Raw genomic sequence first — 24406 nt, 5'->3', positions numbered from 1 at the left:
CTGGTTGTTTCTTTCTAAGCCAGCAGTTACGCCTTGAGGGGCACAGAGGAGGACGATTGGGAGCAAACCAGGCACCAGGCGGGCAGAGAGGCAGGCAGAGTAGGCGAGGAGTCAGTCCTGGCAGATGCCCCACCACAGCAGCACCCCGGGGGAGGCGGGCAGGCAGGCAGGCAGGCTGCGGGCATTTCTGGGGGCACAAGGAAGTGATGGCTGGTTTCTAAGCCAGCATTGCAGTTAGTCACGCATTGCAAACGCAAACCATCCCAGCGAGTCGGTCACCGAGGAGGACAGGCTAGCAGAGGGGCAGGCAGAGTGACATGTCATAGATCTAGTATTGGGGAGGAGTCAGTCCCGGCAGATGCCCCAACACAGTAGCACCCTGGGTGGGCATTGGAAAACGCCATCTTGTGGGTCAATACTTCCCCCACCCCATGTCCTGCAGGGTTGCCTGCCTAACCCTTGTGGGGATGGGAGATGGAGAGCTTAGAGTGGCAGTGCCAGCAGCAGCCTTCGGCTTTCCCCTGGAACCAGTCGCCTTGCCCGCCTCTTTCCCCAGCAAGATCGCCTGGTGCTGCCTATGAAGATGCATCTTCATGCTGCTGGTTCCATAATGCCCTGTCGATGAACCCCTGCTTAGGCTGAGTTTGCAGTGGCGACAGACAGCAAAGCGGGGATCCGCTCCCAACTCAAAGTGGTCCCACACGATGCTTGTCTTTCGTTTCTGTGGTGACACCACCAATTGCCCGCCTGAGCTCTCTGGTGTTGCCACAGAAACAGGGGTGTGGGATGAGACTGGGGAGAGAGCCTCGGCCTGCTGCTGCTCCTCCTCAGCCCCCACATCCTGGAGGCCCACCGCCTCCTCCTCCTCCCCCCCCTCCACTGTGCTGAGGACCTCGTCTAGGTCCATCAGCGGGCTCGTGGGCTGAAAGGAGAATGAAGGAGTTGGGGATACTCCTCCTCCTCTAATGGCACTGCTGCCACGTGCCTCTTGCAAACGGGCACTTTTCCCATTCCCACCCTCAAAAAGAGAACGCCGGGCACAAGTTGCAGAAGAGAGTGGCTCTGCCTGCTGCTTGTCCTGCTTCTGTTTTGGAGCAGTCAGCCAAGGAGTTGCCCGTTTGAGTTTCACAGGAGGAGAGGAAGCCCTGCTGGCAGACTGAGCCTTGCTGCTTTCAGCACGCCTGCTTTCTCTTTTCATGATGACTAACAAAATATTAATACTACTAATACTATGTATAAGGTACTACTAAGAATATGTATAAGAAGAATATAATATGTTTAAATGTAGGGAAATGGGACAAGAACAATAAAATATACTACTACTAATATGTATGAGAATATACTACTAAGAATATCTACAAGAATATAATAATATGTTTTAGAATATTACTAATAAATGTAGGGAAATGGGACAAGAAATGGGACAACCACTACTATAAGAAGAACAAAATATGAATACTACTACTAATATGTATGAGAATGTATACTAATAGACTACTAAGACTATGTCAAAGAATATAATAATAATATGTTTAAGAATAGGGAAATGGTGTGCGTATGCTTTCCCCAAAATGCTCAATCTGTGGCTGCCTGTTGAACTTGACAAAAGCAGCCCACTCCGTCGAAGTTACACAGAGAAGAAAAAGAGAATCCAATTTTTTTGGTATATTTGGTATATAGAAGATAGAAGGAAACACAATCAGGATTTAAGAGAGGGGAGGGGGAAAAAGAACCAACCACTACTATAAGAAGAACAAAATATGAATACTAATATAATATGTATGAGAATATATACTAATGGACTATGTGAAAGAATATAATAAAATATGTTTAAGAATATAAATGTAGGGAAATGGGACAAAAAGTGTGTGTATGCTTTCAAAAGAAAGCTTTCACAAAAGCAGAACAGTCAGGCTTTAATACAGGGAAGGGGGGGGGCAACCAACCCAACCACACACTCCAAAATTCAAAAATAAAGTTTATATTAAATCAAAGTAAGGGGAAAACACAGGGCAAACTAAGCTACAAGTCAGAAAGAAGCAAACAAACACACACACGCGCCAAACTAAACCTATATTAAATTAATCTATCTCCAAAGCAGGAGCACTAGCTAAGTAAGTGTTCCCTCCACGAACGCCAACCCACAAAGAGACACAAAACAGAAAGTTCTCAGGGTGGGTCTGCCTTAGTCCCCCCTCCAACGCTGGGATTGGAGGAGGATGCTTTCTGAGGAGATGAATTCTCATCAGGATTGGGAGTTGAATGTGCCTGTCATCGCTTCCAAAAAAATAATAATAATAATAAAAAAAAAAAACCCAAACCCCGATTTTTAAAAAAATATTGCACGTGAACCACAGCACGCAGAAAGTTGAGAGTGGTCTCAAAATGACCCCCATCCACGACTCTCTGTGCACAAGAATTTTCAGAACGATAGCTTAAACCCCCCCCCCAGTTATCCCCGATTCTTTCCCTCAATGCAATCCTATGGGCGAAAAGCCGAAACGCCGTTTGAGCCCTGCGGTTGACCCGATTTTTAAAAAAATATTGCACGTGAACCACAGCACGCAGAAAGTTGAGAGTGGTCTCAAAATGACCCCCATCCACGACTCTCTGTGCACAAGAATTTTCAGAACGATAGCTTAAACCCCCCCCCCCAGTTATCCCCGATTCTTTCCCTCAATGCAATCCTATGGGCGAAAAGCCGAAACGCAGTTTGAGCCCCGCGGTTGACCCGATTTTTAAAAAAATATTGCACGTGAACCACAGCACGCAGAGAGGTGAGAGTGGTCTCAAAATGACCCCCATCCACGACTCTCTGTGCACAAGAATTTCCAGAACGATAGCTTCAAAAACAACGTAGTTATGCGCGATTATTTGCCGCAATGCAATCCTATGGCGAAATGTTTTCAAGATGGCGACCGGAGCGCTCCGACTGAACTCGGAGCTCCGAAAAATGGTCGCTTCTCTTCGCCTTGCTTCTAGGGGGTCCGCGGTCCGCTCCTACTCCGCCTCTGGGTAAGGCGGAGCAGGCCAATCCGCTACTGCTTCTACGCTCCTAATCGGAGCGGAGCACATCCCTAGTTTTAAATGTATATGTTTTAAATTTTGTAATGCCACCTTGAGGCCCAGCATTGGACAAAAGGCAGGATATAAATATCATCATCATCATCATCATCATCATCATCATCATCATCATCTGGACTGGTCATTTTTTTGGCCTTTTTCCTGTATGTTTCCACCCTCTCTTCATTTTAGTCGTTTAATTCCAGTAAAACAAGCATCAATGTAGAACTACATATTTCAAAAGTTGGGATAGAAGGGTATGGCAGTATCCCGGGAAAACGGAGGGATCATTCCTCCCTGCTCCCGGGATCTCCTGTGCATCATGTGGATGCACAGGGATGATCCCGTGGCGATCCCCAGGATATCACCTCATCTAGCTATGCCCCCCCGCTTATAGTACACAGGATGCATCTTATTGGCAACATGGGACAAAGTGTGTGAAGCCCTTGTCTTTCATAGCCCAGCTCTGCCTCACGTTGTTCAAAAACTTAAAATAATTTAAACTACCCATATAGCCTGGAACTGCAGTTTCTAAAAGAAGCTTCCACACCCACCCACCCAAAAGCTTTCTCCGCTATGGCACCCCGGTTGTGGAATGAGCTCCCCAGAGAGGTCTGCCTGGTGCCTACACTGTACTCCTTTCGTGGACAGCTGAAGACCTTTTTATTCTCTCAGTATTTTAACACTTAATTTTAACTTACATTTAAATTTTACTGTTTTAACTCTGTATTTTAATTTTATATCAATTTTGCTGCGTGGTTTTTATCCTGGTCGTGCATTTTATACTGTATTTTGTATTTGTGCTTTTAACCTGTTGGTTGTTTTATTATGGTTTTGATTTTTGTGAACCACCCAGAGAGCTTCGGCTATTGGGCAGCATAAAAATGTAATAAAAAAATAAATAAATAAAAGTGTTTTATTAAATAAATACATGCATTCAAATTGACCTACACTACATATTTGTATTTTAAATTGGTATTTTTGCATTGCTGCTGATTTTATCTTGGTTGTGCTCTTATATTGTATTTTATATTAATTATTATTATTATTATTATTATTATTATTATTATTATTTATTTATATAGCACCATCAATGTACATGGTGCTATAGTGTTATAATGTTGTTTTATACTTTGAATGGTCTTAATTTTGTGAACCGCCCAGAGAGCTTTGGCTATTGGGTGGTATAGAAATGCAATAAAGAAAGAAAGAAAGTGTTCACAGAAATAGCATCTTCATGGAACAGCAGGAAGAAAAATAGTAAAAAGTATAAAATTACAATGCATTTCATTTGGTTTGCTTAATATGTTTTTAGTAACCTGCCAGAGAGTGTCAGCTATGGGGCATTAAAAAAAAGGAATCAATTAAATAAATGAAATTAAATAGGTGAATAAATTGTACTCATAAGTTGTATGCATTTGAACTGTGATCAATGATGGCTTAACCACTACAAATTTCACCAAGTCCAGTGCTGCAACATAATATTAGATATTTCAAAATTACATAGCACTATTTTTAACTTCATGAAACACTCTAGTAACAGTTAAAAAACAACCAGAAAGAGGCAGTTGAAATGGGATCAGAAACATTTTATTTTCTACACATGTTTCATCAGAGGAAATGTTGGGTTCTGTTAAGTTGCAGTTGTATTTTGCTGTTTTCCTTGCATTATTAATGGTGGACTGAGCTGGAAAGAAAGAAAAGTGTAGCAGGGAAATTCCATAATATTTTTGAATTGGTTTTGAATTTGATCAAATGGGCACAGGTTCTAGGTGAAAATATCTCAGTGGAAATTTGGTGGAATATTTTGACGAAAACTAATATTTTCTTCTTTGAAAATTACACTAATTGAAATTTTTTATAATATTATGACAGGATAGTACTTAGCACCATTTTTTCTTAACAAAATAAATAAAAATGGTTCCCCTATTTGTTGAAAGTATAAAGACAAAACAATAAGTTATTTTAAGCTATGCTCAAAATGTTCCTTAGGACAAAAATACTGGAGAAGAATACAAGGTATTATAGGCAAATTATGAAATTCCTTTGGACCCGGTGATTTTTCTTTTGAAACTTATGGAAGGGTCAGTAGCTTGAGAATACAAGGAATTAGTGATAATGCATGCAAAAAACTGAAGATCTCAAAAAACTCCTCAATGAGAGACTGGTGCAATAAAATGTGGGACATAGCAGTGTTGGCTAAATTAACTCAATATGACTGGGTTGGGGCATCACGATAGACCATGATGGGTTAAATAAGACACAATTTAACCTATGGTGGGTTCGCATATTGTCTGTTGGGGATTTTTTTAAAACCACAGTGGCTTATTTGGCAAAAATAACAAACCCTGATAATCTATGGTCTGTGGTAGGGTTTATTTAAGCCATTGTGGGTTATCGTGTAGTTTGGCAGTCACCGCAGTTTATTTTGTTCGCCTACAGAGTTGTGCAGCTAGAGTGATCAAAACCACTGCTGCTTTGCTCCTCGCTGGCATTAGTGCTTGGGAACACCTTAAAGCAACCAAGGCCTTAGCTAAACCTAAGGATTATCCAAGGCAAATGGAGGGGTCATCCCTGCCTGCCCCCAGGATCCCCTGTGTGTCATTTGGATGCACAGGGATGAACCTGGGACAATCCAGGGATATAGGCCTGGTCTAGCCCAAATCAGCATTGTCAATGGTGGGAAATTGTATCCAGGCAGGATACAACACTATGAAAGTGGTATGAAAGCTGTATATGGTATGTGTCATTGGCCCCAATAGTTGTCAGTGCACTTCAATACTGCTATAAAGCAGTAGTGTGGCTCCTGCCTTTTACGTACCACTTTAATAGTGGAATATCCTGCTTGGTGTAGATGAGCCCTATATGTGAAGTTTGGTCCTGATGCTGCAAACATCCAAGGGTTTATTCATGCCATCACCTTTCAAGTGCATCTGGGATTTTCCATCCTGTGGGGCAATTGCACAACATTTTGATGATGTATTGGGTGCCTCCCAACTTGGTTCAAATCCTGCAAACCTCCGAGGTTTTATAGCTGTCATTTGCTTTTTGGTGCCCCCAGGATTTTGCCCCTTGTAGCCCCTGCTGTAATGTAATGAATGGGTGAAACAACGCCACTCCTCTGGTGGTGGGAGGACTGCAGCAGGACCGGGGATGGGGGCGGGGGGCGGGATGAGTCAGATTAGTCATTGTAGCTTAATAAACTAGGCACAGAAGCTTATTAGCCTGGCTGTGTGGTGGGGCATCATGAGCTATCTCAAAAAATAAGCTACACTCAGTAGCTACAGGGCCTTCCTAGACGAAGCCTTAGCGTGCCTTCAGACCCGGTTTCCCTACTGTGTGTCCAGATGACGCACAGGGGAATCCAGCGGCAGGCCGCACTGAGGCCTCGTCTAACGCGCCATAAGCAAAGTCGCTTATGGCGCGCCTTTTCCCCAGCTCCGGCCTCAGGCCGGGGCTGGGGGAAGTCTAGCTACTTCCGTGGCTTTTTGCGGCTACTCGCTTACTCACGAGTAGCCGCGAAAAGCCATGGACCTGGCACAGCGCTCATACGAGCGCTGTGCCCATCAGCCCGGGGGGGGGGGGGGAAGAGAGGGGCAGGAAGGATGGCGGTTGCACCAGCACAGAGGAGAAGGCTAGATCGTCACTGGGGGCAGGGCTGGGAGACACATTCCCGGAAGACACGTTCCCGGAAATATACTGTATATATTTCAGACTTGCCATAGAAGCCTCCAACAAAAAGATCCCTTATTTTAAGTGAGCTGAGTCCCTTTGTACCAAGAGGTAGAGTTCACGTTTCTTATTAGTCTACATCAAAACTCTTAGTGCTCCTACGTCAAAATTAGGGGTGTGCACGGACCCCCCGCTCCGCTTCACTTGCAGATCCGCCATTTTCCGGATCGGGCCGCTCCGCCCTGCCCCCGCTCCGCGCACTTCCGCTCCGCTCCGCCCGGAGCTCCGGATCCGGATCCGGAGCTCCGTTTCCCCCCCCCCCATAGGCTTGCATTGAAAGCTAAAAAATTATACAACTTTTTTTCTGTTCAAGTTAGAAACCTCATGTTTGGCACCATGACACCTCATGGGGATATACACACGCACGCCAAGTTTCAAAGCAATCCCATCATCCCCTGATTTTTGGCGAATTTTTGAAAATCGGGCACCCCACACACAACATCTCTGCGAGGTGGGCAGGGGAGGAGGGAGGGAAGGCAGGCAGGCATGCAGCTGGCATTTCTGGGGGCATAAGGAAGTGAGCCAAGGATAAGCCAGTAATGCATATAAAATGGAATAAATCAATCAATAAACAAAGGAGGGGTGGAATTAAAAGCAGCAGTGTTGCTCAATAAACAGCAAGAAGAATTTTTTTTAAAAGGCTATATCTGTCTTTTACCAGCAATAGGGGGACGTGCCCGGGGGAGGGGGAAGTAGCTGCCAGTTCAAGACAGCCACCAACAGCTCTGAGAAGAAGTAAAACGCTCACTTCGACTCATAACAGGCATTGCTCCACCACTGAAAAGTGACCATTCACTTCAACTCATGATAGGCATTGCTCCACCGTTTTACTCTCTTTGGAAGGCTCTAATGGCCTTCCAGTGCAGGAGAGAGTGGGGGCACGTCCACGATGTGATGCCCTAGGGGAGCTCATCCCCTTGCACCACATCGATTCAGTTGTTCACCAAGGTTAGGGTGGGGAGCAGTGCTGTGTTTCTATCTCTTATTCTTGGCTTAGTATATGATTTCAGGTTGTGTTTGTGCATTTGGTGGGGCTACTGTGTTAAAAAACACTGGGAAAAGCCCGTTCAGATGAAGAAAGAGAAGTTTCCCAGAATCCCAAGTTACCTGTTTTGCCTATGCCCTCCTCCAACTTTGGGATCATCATGACTGGGAGCTGACTCTGCCCCTCAGCCCTTTGAAAAAGGTATTTTTCCCGCCGATTTTTTAAAAACGTCTAGCCCGCGACCCGTACGATGCAGAAAGTTGAGAGTGATCTCAAAATGACCCCCATCCACGACTCTCTGTGCACAAGAATTTTCAGAATGATAGCTTAACCCCCCCCCAGTTATCCCCGATTCTTTCCCTCAATGCAATCCTATGGGCGAAAAGCCGAAAACGCAGTTTGAGCCGCGCGGTTGACCCGATTTTCACAAAAATATAGCCCGCGACCCGTACGATGCAGAAAGTTGAGAGTGGTCTCAAAATGACCCCCATCCACGACTCTCTGTGCACAAGAATTTTCAGAATGATAGCTTAAACCCCCCCCCAGTTATCCCCGATTCTTTCCCTCAATGCAATCCTATGGGCGAAAAGCCGAAAACGCCGTTTGAGCCGCGCGGTTGACCCGATTTTCACAAAAATATAGCACGTGACCCAGACAACGCAGAGAGGTGAGAGTGGTCTCAAAATGACCCCCATCCACAACTCTCTGTGCACAAGAATTTTCAGAATGATAGCTTCAAAAACAACGTAGTTATGCGCGATTATTTGCCGCAATGCAATCCTATGGCGAAATGTTTTCAAGATGGCGACCGGAGCGCTCCGCCTGAACTCGGAGCTCCGAAAAATGGGCGCTTCTCTTTGCCTTGCTTCTAGGGGGTCCGCGGTCCGCTCCTACTCCGCCTCTGGGTAAGGCGGAGCAGGCCAATCCGCTACTGCTTCTACGCTCCTAATCGGAGCGGAGCACATCCCTAGTCAAAATCCTTCAGGTTTCAAATTAACAAGGGAAAGGTTTTAGAATGAACGGGGAATTTTCACCACTTCTCTTCTTCCTTCCAGCTTTGCCTGCTGTTGGTCATGCTATGAAAACAGCTGAATGAAACTGCAGCTTGAAGAGACCGCCCGAATCGTGCAGCCTTCACTTGTTTCCACCAACTACATGCTTCCTAGAAAGCAAAGCAGCTGCTATTTCCTGTTCTACTCAATCTGTTACTAAATTGTTCCACTGACTTAAAAATACCAAGATGTCATTATGAAATATGTAGTCCTACATTGGTACTTTTTTTTTTTAACTGAAACTGAAAGACTAAAATGAAGAGAATGAAAAATCATACAGGAAAAAGGCCAAAGAAATGATTAAGCCAGAAGATTCTCTATACCTTCTACAAATGAAACTGTCTCAAGTTTCACTGGACAGATGTTTCTTGCATTTGCCATTCAAAATGCCATTCATTTCAATGGGTCTATTCAAAATAAAACTAACATTGGATGCAAACCAAAGATTTTTTTAAAAGAAATCAATTAAAATCAGATTGTCCCTGGATGGATGTTCCAGACCAAACTTTGGGCATGTCTACACCTCCCGGCATTCTGGGAGGAAGCGGGGAGGATCTCATGATATTCTTCTCGTGAGATCCTCCTCTTTGGACAGGCGAGCACACGACATCCAGGGAGGAACGAGGGATGTGGCACCTGCCATTTTTTTAACAGACGATGAGTGCACGTGTGCTCCAATGCAAATGTAAGGTGCTTTTTGATCCCACTTCCTTCCCACCTCTAATGGGCAAGGAGTGCCTGAAGAGCTCTGTGCCCCATGCTGGTTCCCACCTCCTTGCGTTTACTTGTGAAGAGTCAGGACGAAACTGGGACAGCCACCCACACCTCCCGTGGTCTCAGGATGATCCCAAGACTGCAGGAAAAATCGGGCTAAAAGCCATCCCAGTTATCCCAGGGAAATAGAGGGATCATCTCTCCCTGCCCCTGGGATCCTCTGTGCATCATGTGGATGCAAAGGGATGATCCCAAGACAATCCCCAGGATAAGGCATGGGTGTAGACATGACATTTATCACCAAGTTCTACCCTTAGAGGTATAACATGTGATGCTCAACCCCATAAGCTCAACACATACTATGTCATTGATTCCTATGGTCTGGACCTGTAATGACAGTGCTGAGACTTTTGCTGGTCAATGTCTTCATTGTGGAGTGGGGATTTAAATGATGATTCTTTTGGGATGTCTCCCCTTTCAGGCTGTTCAAATACGCAAATCAACCAAACTACCCATCTTGTCTGGAGTTGCAGGTTTTTTTAATAGGAAGGACATTTGTAATTTTCAGTCAATGCAAAGATACAATAAATAGTATAAATAACAAATATAAAGAAGTAATATCAATATTATGAAGTACTAAATATATATTAAAGAAAAAACTCAATAAATACATATGTTCAAGTTAACTAGCAATATAAATAGCTATAACAACCCCCTAAATATCAATAACAGTGCATTACAATTCATAGAGGACGAAAAGCCCCTGAGGAGCTCCTGGTGCTTCAGCCATTTTGGACTGCACAAATGGCACAAATGGTGACACTTTCTCTGATGTTTGTGCCGACAGAGATCTTTGGAGCGTTTTGCAGCTTGATAGGAATTTTGTCCTAGTTCTGGAAAATCTGTTCTTAAATATAGCATTTCCAAACAATTCATCCAGTGATACAGAAGAAGGCTTGCCAAAGGTGTATTGGAGAATCTTCCAGCTGAACAATTCTGTAGCTAAATGAGAAAGCTAAAGGATTGGGGTACTTTATTCGATTCGCCGTTTCATTCAGCTGCTTTCATCGCATCATGGATGGCAGTTTAAGCTGGAAAGAAGAAAAGAAGCAGTGGAAATTACTAACTCATTCTGAAATGAGGTTTCATTTTTATTTTCAGTGATTGTTTAAAAAATGGAACATGTTTAACTCAAAACTGTTCATTTTTGACGTTCCCAATATTCCATGTATGTTGTTCCATATTTTCACTCTTCAGAAGATTCAGAAAATTGAACTTTCAAAAGATGAGATTTCAAATAATTGAACTTGTTAGGAGTCTGTTGTAGGGAGAATTTTTAAAAGGAGAAAATTATTTTCATGCTGTATTTATGAAATCTATCCACCTATGTCTTTTTCTCTATCTTTGCCACTGAATTTCGCCTAGAAGTAATTAATGTAATTCGTCAAGTGTCTTCTGACACCAAGTCGCAAAATAACAGAAAATATTGCACGTTGAAAAGACGAGTGTTTTATTGCATGCTCGTTACTACCCACTTATGGATGTTTGCCGGTCCTTTTGACAACAACTTTTACCGCCCATGCGTCCCCTGCTCCTTCTGGCCTTCTTTCTGTCACAAAATAGTCCCCAAGCAAATCCATATCTTTTTTTTTAAAAAAAGGAAGCAAAATGTACCACCATTTCCTGCTGTATGCAGGAAAAGCTGCACTCACTTTAAAAGCAGTCACCTTGGAAAAGAGTGGCACTTGCAGGGGGAGGGGGAACTTGGAATAGCAAAGGATTTCTAGGCCTCACCCTGAATGCTCCTGAATATTCTGAGGAGCATCCTTTGTGCTGTGATAACTTTCAAGGATATTTTCAAGGATATTTTCTACTGCTTAGAAGTATCATCTGACGAGTTTTGATGAAAAGCTGACATAGCTTCAATACGAAATAGTTACATTTTAAGGGGGTACAGTTGAGAAAATCTAGTCTTCATCTGTACAATTAAATAATTTGGTTTGATCCATACTTGAATTTATTACAATTCCTGTTGATCTCAATTGGTTAACTCTCAGCATGATAAAGTCTAGATAAAGTCTAGTCTTAAAGTATGCAGTACTTTCATTAGGGATGCTTTTGATTAGTTGATAAGTCAGAAGAAAACATTGTCTAACTTCCATCTGAACAATCTCCTAGGCATACAGTCTGTACTTTTTATCTTTCAGGAAGTCATTCTTTCATCCCACAGAAATATCAATTCAATCAGTCCCTTGATAATGCCACCCTCCTCTTGTGCAATCAAGCTTGGACCCAGCCCCTCAATATACTGGTCCAGTCCAGTCTGGAAATCTCTCATGGAATTCTCATCCCAAGCCATGTCAGTATGGGCTTTGTTTGAAGATGTGATGTACCTGTTGGAGGCTACACACCCACATGCTAGTGAATGAACCCAGCTTAGCCTGAGATGGAATAGCCCTTGTGAGTAAAGCCATGCTCACTAGGAACCCTAGACATGATCCTGTTAAGTATGCACGTCTCTCTATTCCCTCCAACCCCCTGAGAGGGCTTCCCTATCTGAATCCAGTCCTGTGCAATTAGAGTAAAAGAGAACAAAACATGTATTTGCAGGTTATGTCTTTAAAATAAGGTCTGCTTTGCCCATCCATTGCTCATGATTAATTATATCTCATGACCATGGGATCTACATGGTGTTTGTCTATGCTTGCTTGTTTGTGTTTGTCTTGTTATACAGTAATCTGCTAGACTTGTGAGTATATTCTTTTAATTTGCTTTGCTGAATAGAGGTTTGTCTGTCTGTTTGACTTTCTTTAGTTGTTTTAATAAATGTTTTAAAGCTATAACAGTTTCATTGAGTTTGTGAGTCTGAACGAAGTCAATCATTCTGTCTATCTCCAGATCTTCCTTACACCTACTATAGTGGGGAATTTTAGGAGTACTGTTGCAAGGTATTGCAGAAACACGCTTCCAAGCAGCCTATGTTCAGTACCTCTGAAAATTAAAAAGGCCACCAGAAAATCCCCTTACACATCTGACACAGCCTCATTTGACTTTAAAAGAAGGAGCTGTTAAAAAGTACATTGAAAGGAGGAGTCAAGAGGCTCAAATCTCTCCAAAATGAAGACTACTTAAAACCACAATAATAGAACGCATACCGCAGGTCAGGGATGGCAGCGCCAAGTCTAAGAGGTCATCAGCATAGAGGCCTGCTCTAGACATGACACTGAAGTGGGACATAAAGCAGGCTGGGATTGGGTTAAATGTAAGCTCAGGGAGTTTGGGCCTCCCCAGCTAAGGCCCTTTCTATACCTCCCAGCCTTCCGGGAAGGAGAGGGAGGCGCTCGTGATCTTCTGCTCATGAGATCCTCCTCCTGGGTCCTTACGTGTCTGCGACATCCCAGGAAGAAGGAGGAATGTCACACCCACCATTATTATTATTTTTAAAAAGAGGGGAGGTGAGTGCAATTGCACGCCAAACAAAAATGTAAGTTTTAACAAAAACAAAACACCCTGACCATGCTCCCCCACCCCCGATGGGCAGGAAGTGCCTGAAGAGCTCCATGCCCATTTCCTGCCTCCTCGTGAGGAGGTGGGATGAAGCAGGGGCAGGCGCCCACACATCTCCTGCAGTTCCGCAATGGTCCCGGGACTGCAGAAAAAAGGGGAAATCCCCAGTTTCTGTTTTCCTGGGGTTTTCCCGGGGTCATCCCAGGTTGACCCCGGGATCCCCTGTGCGTCATTTGGATGCACAGGGATGACCCTGGGGAAAAATAACAGTGTAGAAAGGGCCTAGGAGGGCCAACAGTAGGTGTGTATGATGCATTAGTTCTCCTGGGGGGAATATAGGTGAGCCCCTCCTCCCCAAACAGGAACAGAGGTGGACAGGTCTGTTGGGATTACAATGCATACAGCACATGTTTGAGCACAGTCTGAAGGTTTGACCACCACTGTTCCAATTTTGTGAAGGGCTCCACCCCACCCAGCCCCTTCTGCTACATGCTGTTCAAATATACAAAACCATCCAAATCTTGCTTGAAGTTGGTTTTTAATAGGAAGCAGGTTTGTAATTTTAAGTCAATGCAAGGATACAATAAATAATATTTAAAAACACATGAATTAAAATGTAACAATAGTAATAAAGAATGTTAATTAAGGATACAAACCTATGCCTGTTAACAGAGAAAAAAATTCCTACCACTTTCAGCATTCCCCAGCAAGGCATGGCTGGCTAGGGAATGCTGGGAGCTGAAAGAATGTTTTTTCCTGTGTAACTATGCATAGGATTGAACCCTGATTATATTAAATAAATAAATAAATAAATAAATCAAATTAACTAGCAATATAAATAACAATAATAGTCCCTAAAATATAAATAACACCTTCACAAAATCAACATTAAACAACCTATAGGGCATTTCAATCTGCACCCATGCTTGTAGTTCTGTCACCTTTGACTATGTAACCTGCACATTTCCACTGTTGTTTGTGCCGGCACAGACCTTTGGGATGTTCTGCAGCTTAATAAGAATTTAGTCCCAGATTTGGAAAGATCTCTTCTTTTATATCTTCTCCCTGCCCCCACCCACCCATTGCCCTCAAATAATCCATCCAGCGATATTTAAGAGGAGTTGCAGAATCTTCTAGCTGAACAATTACTTGGGTCGTTGTAATGGGTTTTCTTTTCTATTTTGGTCCTTTATCTTTGTCATGATGCTTCATTGTAGCATTGCATATTTCAAAATTACAAATTGAAACAATTCAGTAAGAGTTGCAGAAGAACAGGAAGTGGCACCCGTTTGCTTTTCGAAACACGACATTGCAGGAACTGAGTGAAGGTCTCAATGATCTGGGCGCAGTGTTCCATTTGCAGATTCATTCAGCTGTTTTCATAGCATCACAGTTTGCAGGTTATTTTGGAAGGAAGAAGAGAAGAGTGAAAAATCCCCTTTTATTTTGAAATGATTTCCCCCTTTCAGTCATTATTTTAGATATGGAACATTTTCAAGATGTTTGTCTCCCAAATGTTGGTGCTTTTGGTTCCAAATGTTCCATATTTAAGCTATGTATATTGTTGCATATGTCATTCCTCAGGACATTCAGATAATTGAAATACTATTAAACGATTTGATTTCAAATAGCTTGCTTATTATTATTAATAATAATAATAATAATAATAATATTTATTTATATAGCGCCATCAATGTTCAAGATGCTGTACAGAACAAAATAAAACAGAATTGCTTTGTTAGGTGTCTGTTAATTGGCTACTTCTTTAAAGAGGGCAACTGTTTTCACATTCTGTTCATGAAATCTTCCCATCTATGTAATTTTATTTATATTTGATTATAATTGCCACTGAATTTTTCATAGAAGTAAGTAATGAAATTTGTCTGGGGTGTTCTACACACCCTTGACCCAAGACCACAGAAAACATCAAATCCACATTCTCAGTCAAGCTGTCCGGTGGATGACCGGGTTTATCTTTCATGAGTAGTGATGAATAACAACAGGCCCATCCATGGCTCAGCCCATAATAAAACTTCCTAACCCCCAACCCCAAGATTTCCCTTGGAAAGATCTGTCCCTCCCACTTTTTGAAGCAAACTTATCCATGCCAAAGAAGAAATGGCTGGAATGAGGAGGGCTGGCTGACTACAGCAGAGGACTTCTAGACATCATGCTGAATTTTCCTAAATACAATCAGGAGTATCCTTTCTCCTGCAATGCATGGGGAATGTAGTTTCCAGCACCTTCTAGCTTAACTCATTCTATTGGAAGGTATTGGAAGCTACAATTACCATCAATTTCTGTGTGAATGGATTCTACTGGTCATACTGAGGCCCATTCTGCTTTACATATGAAGCCAAAAGACCACTGCTGCCCCACACATCCTCCCAACTTCCTTTCCAATGGTAAATTCCATTGGGAGGGGAGGTGTGGCAGGGGGAGCCAACTGGCAGTGAGCCCATCACAAGCTGGCATGCGGCTCTGCTTGTATTTGGCCAAGGAATTCCAAACTGTGGGAGATCATTTTCCCCCAAATGGATCCTCATCACCTATCTGGGGTTGGTGAAGAAACTCTAAGTCCAGCAGACAAAGATAATAAGCCCTAGGCTTACAGTTGAGACTGAGTTTTGCCTGCAGTGGAATTTAGAAGTAAACCCTGTTCTGCTGAGAAGAAACAGCTGACAAAATTTGAGGGAAGCAAAAAAGAGATGGAATATAACTAGGGATGTGCTCCGCTCCGATTAGGAGCGTAGAAGCAGTAGCGGATTGGCCTGCTCCGCCTTACCCAGAGGCGGAGTAGGAGCGGACCGTGGACCCCTAGAAGCAAGGCGAAGAGAAGCGACCATTTTTCGGAGCTCCGAGTTCAGGCGGAGCGCTCCGGTCGCCATCTTGAAAACATTTCGCCATAGGATTGCATTGCGGCAAATAATCGCGCATAACTAGGTTGTTTTTGAAGCTATCATTCTGGAAATTCTTGTGCTCAGAGAGTCATGGATGGGGGTCATTTTGAGACCACTCTCACCTCTCTGCGTTGTCCGGGTCGCGTGCTATATTTTTTTGAAAATCGGGTCAACCGCGCGGCTCAAACGGCGTTTCGGCTTTTCGCCCATAGGATTGCATTGCGGAAAAGAATCGGGGATAACTGGGGGGGGGTTTAAGCTATCGTTCTGAAAATTCTTGTGCACAGAGAGTCGTGGATGGGGGTCATTTTGAAACTACTCTCAACTTTCTGCGTGCTGTGGTTCACGTGCAATATTTTGTTAAAAATCGGGGTTTGGGTTTTTTTTTATTTATTTTTTTATTTTTTTGGAAGCGATGACAGGCACATTCAACTCCCAATCCTGATGAGAATTGATCTCCTCAGAAAGCATTCTCCTCCAATCCCAGCGTTGGAGGGGGGACTAAGGCAGACCCACCCTGAGAACTTTCTGTTTTGTGTCTCTTTGTGGGTTGGCGTTCGTGGAGGGAACACTTACTTAGTTAGTGCTCCTGCTTTGGACTTTGGAGATAGATTAGGATAGGTTTAGTTTGGCGTGTGTGTGTGTTTGTTTGCTTCTTTCTGACTTATAGCTTAGTTTGCCCTGTGTTTTCCCCTTACTTTGATTTAATATAAACTTTATTTTTGAATTTTGGAGTGTGTGTTTGGGTTGGTTGGGTTGGTTGCCCCCCCTTCCCTGTATTAAAGCCTGACTGTTCTGCTTTTGTGAAAGCTTTCTTTTGAAAGCATACACACACTTTTTGTCCCATTTCCCTACATTTATATTCTTAAACATATTTTATTATATTCTTTTACATAGTCTATTAGTATATATTCTCATACATATTATATTAGTAGTATTCATATTTTGTTCTTCTTATAGTAGTGGTTGGTTCTTTTCCCCCCTCCCCTCTCTTAAATCCTGATTGTGTTTCCTTCTATCTTCTATATACCAAAATATACCAAAAAAATTTGATTCTCTTTTTCTTCTCTGTGTAACTTGGACGGAGTGGGCTGCTTTTGTCAAGTTCAACAGGCAGCCACAGATTGAGCATTTTGGGGAAAGCATACGCACACCATTTCCCTATTCTTAAACATATTATTATTATATTATTTTACATAGTCTTAGTAGTCTATTAGTATACATTCTCATACATATTATTAGTAGTATTCATATTTTGTTCTTCTTATAGTAGTGGTTGGTTCTTTTCCCCCCTCCCCTCTCTTAAATCCTGATTGTGTTTCCTTCTATCTTCTATATACCAAAATATACCAAAAAAATTTGATTCTCTTTTTCTTCTCTGTGTAACTTGGACGGAGTGTGCTGCTTTTGTGCAGCCACAGATTGAGCATTTTGGGGAAAGCATACACACACTTCTTGTCCCATTTCCCTACATTTATTAGTAATATTCTTAAACATATTATTATATTCTTTTAGATATTCTTAGTAGTATATATATATTAGTATATTCTCATACATATTAGTAGTAGTAAAATATTTTATTCTTCTTGTCCCATTTCCCTACATTTAAACATATTATATTCTTCTTATACATATTCTTAGTAGTACCTTATACATAGTATTAGTAGTATTAATATTTTATTAGTCATCATGAAAAGAGGAAGCAGGCGTGCTGAAAGCAGCAAGGCTCAGGCTGGCAGCAGGCTGCCTCTCCTCCTGTGAAAATCAAACGGGCAACTCCTTGGCTGACTGCTCCAAAACAGAAGCAGGACAAGCAGCAGGCAGAGCCACTCTCTTCTGCAACTTGTGCCCGGCTTTCTCTTTTTGAGGGTGGGAATGGGAAAAGTGCCTGTTTGCAAGAGGCACGTGGCAGCAGTGCCATTAGAGGAGGAGGAGTATCCCCAACTCCTTCATTCTCCTTTCAGCCCACGAGCCCGATGATGGACCTAGACGAGGTCCTCAGCACAGTGGAGGGGGGGGAGGAGGAGGAGGCGGTGGGCCTCCAGGATGTGGGGGCTGAGGAGGAGCAGCAGCAGGCCGAGGCTCTCTCCCCAGTCTCATCCCACACCCCTGTTTCTGTGGCAACACCAGAGAGCTCAGGCGGGCAATTGGTGGTGTCACCACGGAAACGAAAGACAAGCATCGTGTGGGACCACTTTGAGTTGGGAGCGGATCCCCGCTTTGCTGTTTGTCGCCACTGCAAACTCAGCCTAAGCAGGGGTTCATCGACAGGGCATTATGGAACCAGCAGCATGAAGATGCATCTTCATAGGCAGCACCAGGCGATCTTGCTGGGGAAAGAGGCGGGCAAGGCGACTGGTTCCAGGGGAAAGCCGAAGGCTGCTGCTGGCACTGCCACTCTAAGCTCTCCATCTCCCATCCCCACAAGGGTTAGGCAGGCAACCCTGCAGGACATGGGGTGGGGGAAGTATTGACCCACAAGATGGCGTTTTCCAATGCCCACCCAGGGTGCTACTGTGTTGGGGCATCTGCCGGGACTGACTCCTCCCCAATACTAGATCTATGACATGTCACTCTGCCTGCCCCTCTGCTAGCCTGTCCTCCTCGGTGACCGACTCGCTGGGATGGTTTGCGTTTGCAATGCGTGACTAACTGCAATGCTGGCTTAGAAACCAGCCATCACTTCCTTGTGCCCCCAGAAATGCCCGCAGCCTGCCTGCCTGCCTGCCCGCCCGCCTCCCCCGGGGTGCTGCTGTGGTGGGGCATCTGCCAGGACTGACTCCTCGCCTACTCTGCCTGCCTCTCTGCCCGCCTGGTGCCTGGTTTGCTCCCAATCGTCCTCCTCTGTGCCCCTCAAGGCGTAACTGCTGGCTTAGAAAGAAACAACCAGCCATCTTTGCCTCACTTGCTCCTTGCGCCCGCTTACGGGTTGGTTTGCTATGCGTTAGTGCTCAAGCCATCCTTGCGGCACTACAATGCATGCTGCCTGCCTGCCTGCCTGCCTGCTTTCCCTCCCTTCTCCCCTTCCCGCCTTGCAGGGATGGTGGATGTGTCTTGCTTTGACTCAGGGGAGAAGTCCTTCCTGCGCTCACTTAGACTTTATCAAGTTCAATAATCCCTTTTTCAAATGTGCAAGAAGATTTAGGGTTATCTCGTGGCATGGTGGGATTGCCTTGGAACTGGCCCCATTGAGCTGTCTGCAATTGCAACTTTAAATCCCTGATATACTGGAGTGTCCGAATTTCAAAAGTTCGCCTAACATCAGGGGATGATGGGATTGCCTTGAAACTTGGTGTCCATGGGGACACATGGGTAAGCTGTCATGGGACCAAAGGATAGGTTTCTGACGTGCAAATTGACGTAGTTGTAGAATGGGACTTGATTTGGGGTGAGTTAAAAAGTTTAAGCCGCGCCAAAAATCAGGGGATGATGGGATTGCCTTGCGTCTGGGCGTCCATGTGGACACATGGATAAGCTATCATGGTGCCGAGTTTGAGGTTTCTAACATGCAAATTGACGGAGCTATCCCAAGGGGTGTGAATGGGATGCCCGATTTTCATAAATTCCCCAAAAATCAGGGGATGATGGGATTGCCTTGAAACTTGGCGTCCATGTGGACACGTGGATAAGCTATCATGGTGCCGACTTTGAGGTTTCAAACATGCAAATTGACGTAGTTGTAGAATGGGACAATTTGGGGTGAGTTAAGCCATGCCAAAAATCAGGGGATGATGGGATTTGCTTGCAACTTGGCGTGCATGTGGACACATGGATAAGCTATCATGGTGGTGAGTTTGAGGTTTCTAACATGCAAATTGACGGAGCTATCCCAAGGGGTGTGAATGGGGTGCCCGATTTTCAAAAATTCGCCAAAAATCAGGGGATGATGGGATTGCCTTGAAACTTGGCGTGCATGTGGACACGTGGATAAGCTATCATGGTGCTGAGTTTGAGGTTTCTAACGTGCAAATTGACGGAGCTATCTAAAGGGGTGTGAATTAGGGTTATGGGTGGTGCGTTAGAGGGTAGAGCCGCACCAAAAATCAGGGGATGATGGGACTGCCTTGAGTCTGGGCGTCCATGTGGACACATGGATAAGCTGCCCTGGTGCCGAGTTTGAGGTTTCTAACATGCAAATTGACGGAGCTATCCCAAGGGGTGTGAATGGGGTGCCCGATTTTCAAAAATTCGCCAAAAATCAGGGGATGATGGGATTGCCTTGAAACTTGGCGTGTGTGTGTATACGCCCATGAGGTGTCATGATGCCAAACGTGAGGTTTCTAACTTCAACGGAAAAAAAGTTGTTTACTTTTTTAGCTTTCAATGCAACCCTATGGGGGGGGGAAAACGGAGCTCCGGATCCGGAGCTCCGAGCGGAGCGGAGCGGAAGTGGGCGGAGCGGGGGTGGAGCGGAGCGACCCGCTCCGGAAAATGGCGGATCTGCAAGTGAAGCAGAGCGGGGGGTCCGTGCACACCCCTAAATATAACTAATATTTTTTTCAGTGGTGACAGTTGCTTTACAAATCTCTAATTGCTTTCTGTGAAATTGCCTGTTTTAGTTGTTTGATTCTTTAAAAAGGATTATGTTGAAAAGTAAATAAATACCTTCGGTGTTAATCCTTCGGATGAGGCGGTCAGTCAACACAAAACAATCCTCCACTTTCATCTGGACAATCTTCCAGGCGCACATGCTGTACACTTTTACTTTCAGGAAGTCATTGATCCTTTGGAAATACCTTTTCACGGTCCGTCTGATATTGAACCTATATCTGCCTGCACTCAAGCAAGGTCCCAGCTTCTCAATTTCCTGGTCCAGCCCATTCATGAAATTGCTTATGGAATTCTCATCCCAGGCCATTTCGGTATGGTTTTGGTTGAAGATATGACGAATCTCTTGGAAGATTTCACGTATGGCCACTATGGCGTTGTTTTCCTGCAGTTCACCAATCTTCATGAAATTCTCTTCATTGGGTGGGTGGGTGACGTTTACGATGTCATCCATGCATTGCAAAGGCAAGGTTGATGCCATTTTGCGGCTGAAAAGTTCCAAGCTGCCTTCGTTGAATTTTTGCAGCCTGCTGCGAAGTTGGTTGCAGCCCTGAGTTGAGATTTCGGTGAAGAGGAGCATCGTGAGGCCAACGTGCAGAAGCCAACCCTTTGCAATCATGATGGAGATGAAGGAAAGTGCTCTTTTCTGAAGTGTAAAATCTTGAAGATGTGGAATCATGCAAGATGCTCTGGTGTCTGTAGCATCATTGAACCATGTCCTTGTATTTAAATGTTTAGGGTTCCAGTTTCTTCTTGCCTTTTTCTATTTGCTGTGATTTCCCAGTGTATTACTTCCCCTTTTTAATTTTCAGTGAACATTTAGAAATTATTCAGAATAACAACAATGCAATAATAAATGTTAGAAAATATGGTATGTCTTCTATTCATTTATATTATTATAATTCTTAAAATTTGTAAATTACGAACCATTTGTTTTATAACTCAAAGTAGTTATATTGCATCACCACATATAGAAAAATGCAACAGTTTTTTTTTTATAATAATTTTTATTCATTTTCAACACTATATAAACATAGATAAACATTTCCAAAATATAACTGAAACAAAAATACATCAAATATCTGCTGCATACATATTGAATAATTGTTGAGTACAAATATCAAAAACTATTACATATGCCTTATCACACTACAACATCTTCATTCTTAACATAAAAGTGCACCCCCCACCTCGGGATCATTCTTGAGTCCAAAATCTAATCATTTCTTCTGCTGGTGGTTTCCCACTTCCCTTAGTAAACACGAACACTAGGAACTGTTTCCAAATTCCTTCGAACTCATTTATTTTAGTTACGCCTTTTCTCCACTTAATATTGCATGTCAGTTTATCATTAATGGCTATGTCCCATACTTCTTTGTACCATTCCTCAATAGAATATTCCCCTTGGATCTTCCAGTTCCTAGCTATCATCAATCGTACTGCAACCAACAAACTCGATATCAGCTCTATAGTTCCTTTTCCACACTTTATATCTTCAAATAGTGACAGCAATGCTATTTTTGGTGTTTGTTCTATTTTCATTCCCACTATTTCTTCAATTTCTGAGAACACCATCTTCCATAATCTTTGTACATATTTGCATTGCCACCACATATGTAAATACGTTCCTTTTTCCCCACATCCTCTCCAACAATTTGCTGAGTGTTGATCACTTATCTTATTCAATCTAACCGGGGTTAGGTACCACCTCCATAAAATTTTAAAATAATTCTCCTTTATTCTTACTGATAAACTTCTCAACACTCTTTGTTTCCATAGTCCCTCCCAGCTCTGTCGCCCTATTTGTATCTTCAAATCTGATTCCCAAACCATTTTCTCTGTATTCTCTCTAAACTCCTTCTCTAGCAATATTTTATATATTTCACTCATTAATCCTTTTGAAGCTATACTACCTCCTTTTCCTTTCTCCTTACTTACTACTAATTCTTCAAACAAATGTACAGGGTTACAAAATTATAAATTATTTATCCAGTAGAAAATATAGCAGATTTTAATCTAATTTTTCATTTTTTAAAAAACATTTTACTGAAATTAATAATAAACAAATCATGCCAATTCATTATATTATACAATATTCAGGGGGAAAGTTATCTTCTTCCTATATTCTCAGAAGAAATTCTCATATAAATAAATGTGAAGATTAGAAGGGGTTATCTTTCTTCTGTTTATTTATTATTATTATTATTATTATTATTATTATTATTATTATTATTATTATTATTTCTACTACAATTTGACAATTATGAAACAGATATTTTATAATTCAAACTTGTTATACTGACTCTTCTGATATATGAAAATACAACAGGGACACTGATGGTCTTATATTATCCATTTTAGCAACAAAATCAATGGGGCTAGAAAATTATGAATCATTTTCATAGCATTATAAAGTGGAAAACAGGAGTGGTGGGGGTTCTGCCTTTTATAATATCACAAAGTTCCTAACATATCAAAATATGAAAATCAATATTTAGATTTAAACACAAAATCCACCACCACCACCCCAAAAAAATTCAATAAAAGGCCAGTTCACCCAAGTTCTTTTACTCTTATATTAGTGGTTATCTTTGTTAATTTAAAGTATTCCCATATGTTATCCAGCCATCCTTTCATTGGAGGAATCTTTCTGGTATCCCAAACCTAGTATATGCAATTCTTGTTGCTATTACAATGTACAAAATTAACTCTCAGATTATTATTTTTTAACTATGTCCTTTAAAGGGGACAGCCATTTGTCTAATTGCATGGGATATGTAATATTTTCCCATGGAAACTTCCAACAGTTTTTGGATTTTTTCACATATACAATTCACCTAAATGCAAGCAAGTCATAAGATCTTACCATTTGGTAAGACACAAGCAAATGGTAAGAGAGCAATCAAATGGTTCCCGAAGAGCTCCTACTATGAGGTCATAGAATTGCAGTAAATCCTCACCTGAACTCCAACTTCAAGTGAGGATGAAAATGAGGGGGAAGGAAGCCAGGATCTAGAGGATCTCAAAGCCTCCTAGCTCCTTTCCTTGTGACTCTGCTAGACACACTCAAACATGTGGGAAAGGATCAGAAAGGATGGCAGAGAGCTGAAGATCACTTCTGTCACTCTTCCTGCTATGCTGGGAATCTGTCTGAAGAGTATAGGAATTTCAGAGTGCTCTGGCGTAGGATTATTCTTTAAGAGATGCACATTTTTCCTATCTCAAGCAGGGATGTGCAGAACATTTCTGACAAATATCCATCCTATCAAAACTCTGTTTACATCTATGAAGTATTTCACCTGAGCAGTAACCTCCAAATTTGCCTCAAGTTTTCACTCTGGGTGGCTTTGTAGTAGGTGTCACATTTTGCCACAGCTGCATGGTGGCAGATTTCCCATGATGCAGTCCTTTGGAGCTTGGGACTGTGGGCTCAGCCTCACCTATGCGCCTTTGGGGAGTGGGGAGGGGAGGATCTCAAGTTCTCCAGGTTCTGGGATTCTCCCCCATGTGCACACGTGTGAGCAATGCCCCAGAAGGAAAGAGGGACATCGGAAGTGCCAATTATTATTATTTTTTACGGAAGAGGGGCCAGTTGTGCAATTGTGAGGCTCCGATCCTTTGCAAAAGTAATTTTTTTTAAAAAAATCCCCGCTGATGTCACACCCCAACATTGTATGGATAGCGAAAATGCTGCCCCCACCCACTAAGGGCACAGAGCACCCCCCAGCTCCATGCCCATTTCCAGTGCTGCACTTACTCACGAGGAGGTAGGATTGCACGGCACACCTCCTGTGGTCCTCAGGATCATCCCAGGACCGTGGGGAAAATCGGAATAACTGGGCAATCAGTTATCCTGTGAAAATGGTGGGGTTATCCCTGGTTGCCCCCGGGATCCCCTTGCATCA

At 43.0% G+C, this 24406-nt stretch overlaps 1 protein-coding gene across 1 annotated transcript; it reads right to left on the bottom strand.

Annotated features, from left to right (window-relative positions):
• Positions 1 to 20508: 20508 nt before the first annotated feature.
• Positions 20509 to 21180, bottom strand: LOC134400413 (interferon beta-like). The gene has a single exon (XM_063128746.1). The coding sequence runs from the start codon at positions 21178 to 21180 to the stop codon at positions 20509 to 20511; it is 672 nt and encodes a 223-aa protein (XP_062984816.1).
• Positions 21181 to 24406: the final 3226 nt, after the last annotated feature.

Source organism: Elgaria multicarinata, chromosome 6 (genome assembly GCF_023053635.1).
Source record: "Elgaria multicarinata webbii isolate HBS135686 ecotype San Diego chromosome 6, rElgMul1.1.pri, whole genome shotgun sequence".
Taxonomy (NCBI): domain Eukaryota; kingdom Metazoa; phylum Chordata; class Lepidosauria; order Squamata; family Anguidae; genus Elgaria; species Elgaria multicarinata.
The sequence above is the reverse complement of the archived record's forward strand: the minus strand, read 5'-3'. Positions and strand labels throughout refer to the sequence as shown.

Coding starts and splice junctions, on each gene's coding strand:
- LOC134400413 (XM_063128746.1), bottom strand. CDS start 21,180: ATGATTCCACATCTTCAAGATTTTACACTTCAGAAAAGAGCACTTTCC.